Source organism: Pseudorasbora parva, chromosome 18 (genome assembly GCF_024679245.1).
Source record: "Pseudorasbora parva isolate DD20220531a chromosome 18, ASM2467924v1, whole genome shotgun sequence".
NCBI classification, from domain to species: domain Eukaryota; kingdom Metazoa; phylum Chordata; class Actinopteri; order Cypriniformes; family Gobionidae; genus Pseudorasbora; species Pseudorasbora parva.
In genome coordinates this window covers 23,870,149-23,880,186 of record NC_090189.1, presented here as the reverse complement: position 1 = coordinate 23,880,186, position 10,038 = coordinate 23,870,149, and the positions used below count along the sequence as shown (strand labels likewise).

At 37.2% G+C, this 10,038-nt stretch overlaps 2 protein-coding genes across 2 annotated transcripts in view; one reads left to right on the top strand and one right to left on the bottom strand.

The window, feature by feature from the left end:
* Positions 1 to 4,653, top strand: part of lrfn4a (leucine rich repeat and fibronectin type III domain containing 4a) — a 12,106-nt gene extending 7,453 nt beyond the window's left edge. The window contains exon 3 of the mRNA XM_067423623.1: positions 2,840 to 4,653. Coding sequence (XP_067279724.1) covers positions 2,840 to 3,872 — 1,033 coding nt within the window. The 3' untranslated portion in view covers positions 3,873 to 4,653. The remainder of the gene's footprint in view (positions 1 to 2,839) is intronic.
* pcxa (pyruvate carboxylase a) overlaps positions 1 to 10,038 on the bottom strand; it is a 166,510-nt gene that overhangs the window by 52,422 nt on the left and 104,050 nt on the right. The gene's annotated exons all lie outside the window — the stretch shown is intronic.

Genomic DNA, 10,038 nt, shown 5'->3' with positions numbered 1-10,038 from the left:
AGGGTGCTTCTCTTATTTGTGACTGAAAATGTATTTTGACTATTGAATTTTCTAAAAACCTGAAAACTATGAGAACTGTGGCTGTGTTAAAGGCAGTGCGTTTATATCTTGATCAATTCCTATCGCCATATTAATTTCCAATCAATTCCCCAATTCCCCAATTTCCACTTGCCACTTGAAAGACCCAGATAGAAAAAAGTAATCAGTCTGAAAGGATTATCCAATAAGAGCCAAGCATTGCCCACTGCCTGTTGATTGGCATTTGTGAAATGTCCTCTATTATTATGAAAAAAATCTTTGGGAAAATCGTGCTTTGGAAATGCATGATTCGTCAAATTGGCGTCTTTCGTAAATGCAGCATATTATTATGAAAAACGAACTTTTTGAAAAAGCACATTTAATAATGAAAAAAAAGATTTTTAAACAGTCTGTGTGGAAGAGGTAATTGTGAAATATATTAAACAATAAATGTTGTGTTTTCATGTAATTTTACAAAGTAAATAGATACATGTATTTATTTAATTCATATTTGATTAATTTAATTATTTAATTAATTATTTAATTATTTCAGAATAAACTGGTACATTTAAATTGTTGTTTTATTGAATTATTTATTTATTGAATTATTTAATTTTGAGTAATTTGGTCCTCCATACAATTTTGTTTCTCAGTTTTCGTTAAATGTTCTAAGTTTAATACAAGCTCTGTCAACACAGCTAATACTAAAGGTGAAGTATGGGGAATTCTGATTACAGGTCTGATTACAGAGGAGCAAGCCAAAATTTAATGCATTTAGATTAAACCAATTATTAACACGTCAAAGGAAATGGGGTATTGGGATGCTACACTACATAAACATGAACACTTCTATGCCATACAGCATCATCATGCACCCATTCATAAAGACAAATGCACCAGTTAATAATGTTTGCTTTGATGTGTCTAGTGTAGGCCACCACAAACAGTTGTTTTTGTTAAAAAATAAATAAAATAAAAAGAGTCCTCTAGATGTCACAATGTCACAGAAGCTACATACTTCACCTTAAAAGGTCTTGGAAACCCCCTTTTCAGCACCAGTCAGTTCTCAGCACAGGTTTGAAATGATTAAAAAATGCTAAAAAGTGGGTGTTGTAAGCTGCAGAGTGGAGGGGAAAGAGAACAACATAGCAACGACTTATGATTCAGTTTTATCTTGCTCTCATGGAGTTAAAAGCATCAAAGATTCACACAAATGCATTCTGCAATTTACCATTGCACGCAAAACATTATAAATAAATTATAAATGCTTTTGTAAGCTCATGTAAATTACACAAATACATAAATATCCCATGACTGCTATAATTTAATGCACAAATAAATGCACAGCCGTTATCCTTTGTACATTTCATCTAAAATATATACACGCATGAACACATTTCTGCACCTTTATTTCTGCACCTGATTTATAAGCTGTTTGACTGGTCATATGGCCATAAAGACCTGTTACACTCACAAATCACGTTTGTGTCAAAAACTCATCTATAGAAGAGAAGCAATGCACTTACAAAACCAAAAACTCATTTTGACCCATTAATGCGTCTCTCACTATCTGTTTGTGATCTCAATATTTGGAAGCGTCTGTCACATATATTTGGAAAATGACGCATACTGTCGTGAATAATTAAGCGAGGCGTCTTCACAGGATAAGGACACAGTCTTATGAATAATTATGAGATGCCAATCAATCATTGATGTACTATAGTACAAGAAAACCTCACATCCTGTGATGTTGACATGAAGACCTATTTGAAAGTTGAAAATACTGCAAAAATGTACTTAATGTATACATTTTTAAAATAACATTTATTAACAACTTGCTTAAAATAAACTAGTTTACTCTGAACTGACCTGAACTGATCTCAAAATGCAAACCACCCTATACAAATAATGAGAGAATTTTATTTAAATTCCCTTTTTAAATCTTTGCCCAGCACAATTCATGCAGAAAATCAAGGGCTTCATTAACAGCAAATAATTTGCATATCATTAACAGCATAACTTCATAGATTTCTGTGAAGCTTGTAATTCAAATGATCCATAAGATTTTGTGAAATTTTATCTGCAGATAAGCCTGCAAATGTCGCATTGATATGCAGTAACACACTGAGCTCAAAAATAAGACATGTCAACTTGAATGAGAACGCCGTCTTTGATTCCTTACAGTGTAGCACAAAAACACTACAGCCCTTTTCACTGAGGATGATACTCAAGGAAAGATATGGTGTAGTGAAAAAATAAATAAATGACTAAAATTTGAAGAATTTGAACAAAAGATTATTGAATCTAAAAAGGAAGGAGGCAAATAGCTTATTGAAATCAGAGCAAAAGAGATTAAAACTATTCAAGGTCCTTCCTGCAGTAAACGGCAATTGCCTCTCGAAGTAAAGTGAATTAAAAGACTTGAATCATGTGTAGCCATCCAAAGCATTTTCATTACTAACACATATTCAAGCAGCCAAAGCAAATGCAGTGGACACAGTCAAACTGAAGTATATTAAAGAGTACTTTAAAGACCAGTTATGGCAGATTGTAAAGACTCGTGTGGGCAGGATTCCTTTAGGCAGGAAACAAGAAGCATGTCAGCACCCTCTCAGCTCTAATGTAAAATGCTTAACTGCTTGTCAGATCGTTGCATCTTCAACATCTGTAGTTTATTCTTAATTTGTTAATTTCTTCAATCCCCTGCATTACAGGGTACTGATTTCACCTTATTGTACTTGATGTATTTCTTGCTGCATTTCTTCTGAATATAAGGTTTCATTTCAAATACATTTTCTCTTCTTTTTCTATTTGGTTACAGAATTCTGCCTCCAACCAGTAATAGTTTCCTGCTGAAAAACTTGGTATCAGGAGCAGACTACAGCCTGTGTGTCTTGGCTATATTCGATGATGGCATCTCCTCCTTGGCTACTACAAAGGTGCTGGGCTGCATCCAGTTCAGCACTAAAGAGGATTATCCAGAATGTCGTTCTCTGCACGCTCACTTCCTGGGCGGCACACTGACAGTGATGGTGGGTGGCGTGGTGGTAGTAAGCCTTCTGGTCTTCACCGTGGCCATGATGGTGCGCCATCGCGTATGCGGAGAATGTCGGGATGACGCCAACAGGCCCGGCAAGTTCTTGCCAGCCAAAGGGGTGGATGTTTACGCCCAGACGAACGGAAACAACAGTATGATGATGGTGGCGTTGCCAAACGGAGTCTTGGCCCAAAGAACAAAAGACAAGCACAAGCCCAGTTCTCTCCCAAAACCTAAACAGAGCCCAGAGCCACACCATGGCACACGTGATAGGGATGATGGGGCAGTGAGGGAAAAATGTTTTAGTCCTCTAACACCAGAAAGTGAGAGATTGACACTCTTCTACTCCCCAAGTAACACACTGCCCATGCCGACACAAAAGCGAGCTGGTAGGCTCAAATTGCGGAAGTCTCTGGAGACAGATAGAGACACGGACAGACAGGTCTTGGCCTCACTTGCATTGACACAAGATGATGATGACGGAAGGGAAGGAGGCTCAGACTTGAGGCAGGCCCTAAAAACCAAGCGTAGCTGTTCTTTTGACGTGGGTGAAATCACTACCACCACGTGTTACAGCTATGCTAAGCGATTGAGCGTCATCTGGACCCGTCGTAGCCAGTCGCTACATGGCATGCTTGTCCACTGTGCCTCCACCACCAGCACATCCAGCACGGGTAGCAGTGAGCAGTATGCCAATGGCCTAACGCACAATTATCTACATGCCTTCACTTCTAACAACTCCAACTCCAACTCTACGTCAAACTCAAACAGTAGCATGACCGTCAATCCAAGAGACCTGGAGGAAAGCGTGGTGTAGATTGTGAAATAAAAATTTCGATTCGGGAGGAGTGACACCTAAGATGGCTGATACAAAAATAACATAAAAAAGAACTACAAAAAAATTGATAAAACAAATTATATGGGGAGGGCAGGATTGATGAGAATTAATGCTCCTGACACGAAGGATTGGCTATTATTTGATGACCGCCATTATTCTGAGCCACAACAAGGCTCAAAATCAAATTATGTGAAGACAAAGAATGACAAGTAGGATTTAAAGAAATGAGATTCAAGGACAGGCTTGTTTTTTTTTTTTTTTTTTTTTACGACAGGCCCAAGGCATGGGGGATTACAACCTAAAGCGTCTGTTTCAACAAGATTAATTAACCAATTAATAAATTATTGAATAAATTAGCCTCTACTTTATGTAGAAGAAACACTCCTTGAATGCTAATAAGGAGCTGAAAAACTAAGGGGGTAAATATCACATCAAAAACAATTCAAACCCAAAGAGAGAATGCTTTATCTGTTGAAATACACTGCTGCAAAGAAGCACATGTCTGGGCCTTCTAATGAGGGAAAGTATATAAATATGCTGTAAAGTTTCTCTTCACTTTTTTATTTTTTCTGGTGGAGATGTTTTTCAATGAATTGAAAAGATGGAAGGAGGGAAACTCACAGAACACTTCAACAAAGAACGGGGAAACCATTTGTTCAAATGTCATTTAAAAGTGGTCTGAATAGTCATAATTGTTCTTGTCTGATCAGCCTTTTTTCTAGAGACATAAAAAGAATAAAAAGCTGTTCTGTAAAAATGATATTCTGTATTGTGGAATGAAGCTGTAACGAAGCTCTGATTAAGATCAATCTAATATGATAGCTCCAAGGTCAATTGCTTAAGAGAGCTGGAATAAAAAGCCATATGGCACATGAACCAAAAAACAGAGTGCTGCAGTTGAATGGCAGCATGGCATACAGCCCCAAAACACCTGATTAAAATGTCAAATAGGATAATCAGCTTAAAGGTCTCTAGTGTACTAATACTAGCTTGCCTAACTGAACTGGAGGTTTAATTGCAGACAAACAACAACAACAACAAAAACCAGGTCCGTTAATATGCAAGACCTCAAAAAAGTAATGCATTATATGAGCAAAGGCTTCAAAATGAAGTTTGTAATTTCCTGTTATATTTATTCATTTCTGCTGCGTCAAGCCCGCTACAGACTATTTTATATTACAGTCAACAGAAGAGGAGGAAAACAGGATGAGATGAAAGGAAAGAGACAGGGATGAAGGTGTGGACAAGAAAAGAGGACAGTGGCGCAGTTTGGGGAGGTTTCCTGTCTGCCTGGTTTGTGTATTATGCTAAACGCTACGTTACAATGAATCTCACAAATTGTCCTGTAAGCTCAGGTTTTAGCCAATATTATATGGAGAGAGAATGCATACATCAGTGCGAGTTTACGGATAATCAACAGTATGTGTGTTCAACCAGTACACGCTCTTTTCTGAAACATAAGCAGTTTCACTATCTACTCTTTACAGCTACCTTCTAAGTTACCATCTAAATCAAAATGCAAGTCTGATTTAAAGCCATTCATATGAGCCAAACAAATAGTGCAACTCATAAGAAGAGTTTAACAGCCTTGTCTAATGCTTAAAGTCTGAGATCATCCTAACAGTCTCACATTAATATGGTAAGCTAACAAATACTCTATAATGATTGATCCTTTGTAATACTTCAGGAAGGGGGTTCACCTATTGTGACTTAAAATGTTAAAGACCAGATAAGACCAGAAATCTAGCTTAGGCTTGTTTACGTGGGTTTTAGACAGCTGGTCTTGGCTGGCTTGAGACAGTCTCCCAGCCGGGTCAAGATGGTCTAGCTCAGTGGATATCATGTGGTGGGTCGAGAACCAAAAAATGGGTCACAAATCTATTCCTCTCAATCCAAATTGTAGGGTTGAAAAATATAAAATAAAAAAACATTTTAAATATCATATAGAGGTAGATTACTTTCAAAATGTAGTTGGTTATGGATTCCAAATTACATGACAAAAATTGTACTTAGTAACAAAATCCATAAGTTACACATTTAGTTCATACTTGTAGTTTGGTTACTTTGGTTCATTTGGTCCAGACCAAAAAACAAAAACAAAACATATTGTCCTGGTCCGCTTAGCGTACACACTGGTATTTTAACAGCGAACCTAAAGTTACTGAACCAAAGGTATAGGGAGACGGTCACAACCTGATTGGTCGGCTTTTATGACGTAGGAACTTGCTTAACGAACATTCAAACCAATGCTGGATTAAACGCGATCATTTTATGCATGTACATGACATTATTTTTACCAGCAGAGAACTCACGAAGAGCTCATAAAATGTTAAAAACATTCAAAACAGCTCCAGGATTTCCTCAGTTGTATGCGGAAATGAAGATCTGCTGTAGAAGAGACGGCAGTTCCGTCGTCTGTACCGACTAATGGGCAACACAGGGTCCTTTGATAAGAACAACCAGATATGCTTTTTGTGCATTTTTTCTAGCATTTTCGAAACATGCTCGGACCAAATATTGATGAGGCACTTACTTCTCGTTGCTACAAGTTTGTCCTCTAATGTTAACGTTACAAATTTGATACACCGATCTTTCCGCGTCGTCAAATCAGCTGACTTGAAGCATTCCCTGTTGCGTTCATATATCAATCGAACCGCACCAGAGTTCGTTTGGAAGCGGACCGACACTCATCTTTTTAGCTGTCTCGGTCGACTTGTTTGGTGCGCACCAGGGTTCAGATGGCAGCGTTCACATATGTTCGTTTTAATTGAACCAAACGCACCCTTAACGTAATTTAACCTGATTACTTTTGACTTAATTCATGTCACATTATTTTGAATAGAATAATCTTGCACCATGTTGATATAAAATACAAAGAGAAAGAAAATATATTCAATTCTTTATTATCAACAACATAAAGTGCATTAAATATTAAATTATGCCAGGTACACATTTTTGTGGTTGTCAGGATCTGATCAGATATGCAGTGTTGCAATGTTGAGGAAAACACTTCTTAAAGTGAAATGATTTCTGTAAATCAGGTGAAGAAATTATGTGTAGGTTTTTAGTAATAGTCACATGACTAGAGGCTATTATAGAATTTCTGAATATATATATAAGAATTAGGCATTTTTTGAAAGAAAAAAAATTGTAAAAGGGAGAATAAGTGAATTATGAATAATTTATTACCATTGAGAAAATACCATGTAATCATCATAGATTCCTAGTGTGTGTAGCTTTGTTCCACACACACACACACACACACACACACACACATACACACACACACACACACACACACACACACACACACATATATATGGATTACGTATACCGATTCCAAAATTCCTGATTAATAATTTGAGTATATGTTTTAAAATAGTATATGTTTTAAAATAGTATTTTAAAACATATACTCAAATTATTAATCAGGAATTTTGGAATCGGTATACGTAATCCATATATGTGTGTGTGTGTGTGTGTGTGTGTGTGTGTGTGTGTGTGTGGAACAAAGCTACACACACTAGGAATCTATGATGAGGCCCTTCCTCATTTCATTGGCATAATAAAAGATGGAAATATATATATATATATATATATATATATATATATATATATATATGATTTTATGGCAGTCACGGTTTCATATATATATATATATATATATATATATATATATATATATGAAACCGTGACTGCCATAAAATCATCAGATAGCAAAAACTTCCAGGAAAAACTTCACACAAATGTGATATCTAGTTCCAGTCAGGAACAGCATGTACTAATTGCATGGTCTCATTTTAACTGGTGCCTTTGTTGTCAGAGCCTGATGTCTAAAATCATGAGCATCTTTTTTATTTCTAAAGCACCCCCAGAGTGCATAAATGTCTTTACAAACTCCATGAAGAGCACACAACACAGACTGCATGCAAGACGGTGGAGGAGAGGATGGAACAGTTCCGTATGATTGCTACAGGCAACATTCTGCCCTCCTTTACCCAATTAAAACCTACTGATTGGCACATAGGTGGTTAGCCGATCATGCATGCAGGAGCAGTGATGCAGACAGAGCTGGCCTGTTCTTTCTCTGATGACTCCACTGCAGCTGCAGCAGCTCTGGCTCACTCTCTCTCAGAGAGAGAGAAAGTCTTGACAAGGCGATAGCTAGTGCAATGCACAAACACACACGCGCACACAAAAACGCAGCCTAAGCAACTTTAGTCCTTTGAGAGCCAAACTCTAACCTACTATATATGGGTTTCCACCACAAAACACATCATGGTTAACATTTACAGTATTCACAGAGAGGGCTAGCTACACTAGCACACTAGATGAAGTTCTTAAAGGGATAGTCCATCTTTTACTGTCATGTCAATCCAAACCTGCTTTCTTCTGCAAAACACAAAATAAGATATTCTGACAAAATGATTTTTAAATAAGACGTTTAAAATGATTGCTTCAAGTTTTTAGTGATTTAAAATTAAATAAGGTTCAAATAAACTATATACACCCCATTCAAATATTCTGACACAGTAACTTCTCTATATTGTTTAAAACTACTAAAATTAAAAATATTAAATTACCTTAAATCGCTTGTAATTAACTTCTAGCTAGCAACAGCACATATGCTAGTGCTAATAGTAGACTATCACTGTTTCAGCAAGTGATGTTACTGGTTTCTAAATAAAAAACTAGTCATAAATTACACATTTTAGAGTAAATAAGTTTAATGAACTTTCAGTAATATTACAGTTAAATTAATTTTGTTTTAGAGAGAGAAGAGAAAAGAAAAATGTTAGACATTTTTTTATATATTCTGTTTCACAAAAAAAGTCAAATGGATAATAATTTAAACAATGTTATTAACCATTTGATTTGTGTAGAGTAACATTTTTTGTTCCGACTAAATTACTTTGAGGAAAAAGGACCAGGTCATGGACAGTTGTAATTCAATCTGAAGCATACAGTATTTACGTTCCTCTGATTCTCCACTGCTGTCTGGGCTCTTTTCTCAGAAACCCAACACCAAGCACAAAGAGAGAACACTTAAGCATGCATTTTGACTCTGCTCACCTCTCTCTTTGCCTGTAGGTCATGATGTTCCCGCTTTTCCGTCAATTTAAGCAGGGTGGAGAAGTATGATAGAAAAAGGGAACGAAAGAGACACAGCTTTCACAAGAGCACCACCTCCGTGACTTTCCAACCACCCCTTCTCTTATCCCCCCTGCCAGCAACAAAATACCCAGTAACCTCTGCCTGCTCTCGCTTTCATTTCTTCCCTTCCCACTCTTTTCAAGGCCCACCACTCTTCCCATCGGGACATGTGGGAGTGTGGGAGTCTGACAGGAGCTTTTCTGTTGGAGGTTCTAGCTGTCAGCTCCCTCGGCCCTCCCGGGTACCCCGAGGGTGCATTCACTCTCACCATTAGTAACTCTCTCTTCATCAGTAGCAAGATTTTTCATTCATAACAGGCCTCAGCTGCCAGTGCCGCTAGCCAGGACTTTGAAAAAGCATTAAGTAATGTCTCTTAGGTTGTGAGGTGCTGTGTTCTATTCACAGAGACTCTTTGTTCCTCAATCTTTGATTCTGTTCTCCTGTGTGCACCTCTATTATTTTTCATGGAGTCGGTAAGAGATCGAACGTGCTGCAGATTTTTAGATCCAAGTGCACACATGCCCTCAACTAGTCCTACGAGGACTAGTAATTCACGTGACACCTCCAACTGTGCACACTGACTTTCATATCTAGCAGATATATTGCTCTTGCTTTCACAATCTACAATAACATGCAATGTGGATTCTTCAGAGACTGAGTTAGGAACATGCTCTCTTTTTGGAGACTTTTCTTTATCTTTGCAAGGATTCAGATGAACTCACGCACAACAAGAAATACAATCTAAACATTTAAAACAAGATACATTTAAGAAAGAGTCCGTAACTTTTTTGGGTTAAAGGCGTCATGAACTGTTTTTGTTTTTTTTATACTGTTGTCTGAGGTTAACTTATGATGTTTTTATGGTTTTTGCATTCAAAAACATAATGAATAAGTAATAGGCTATTTTCTAGCCTGTTTTTAAGGCTCTCTCCTGCAACACTCGGATTTTATAGGCGTGCCGCACTGAAGACTTGGAAGTAAACACTCATGG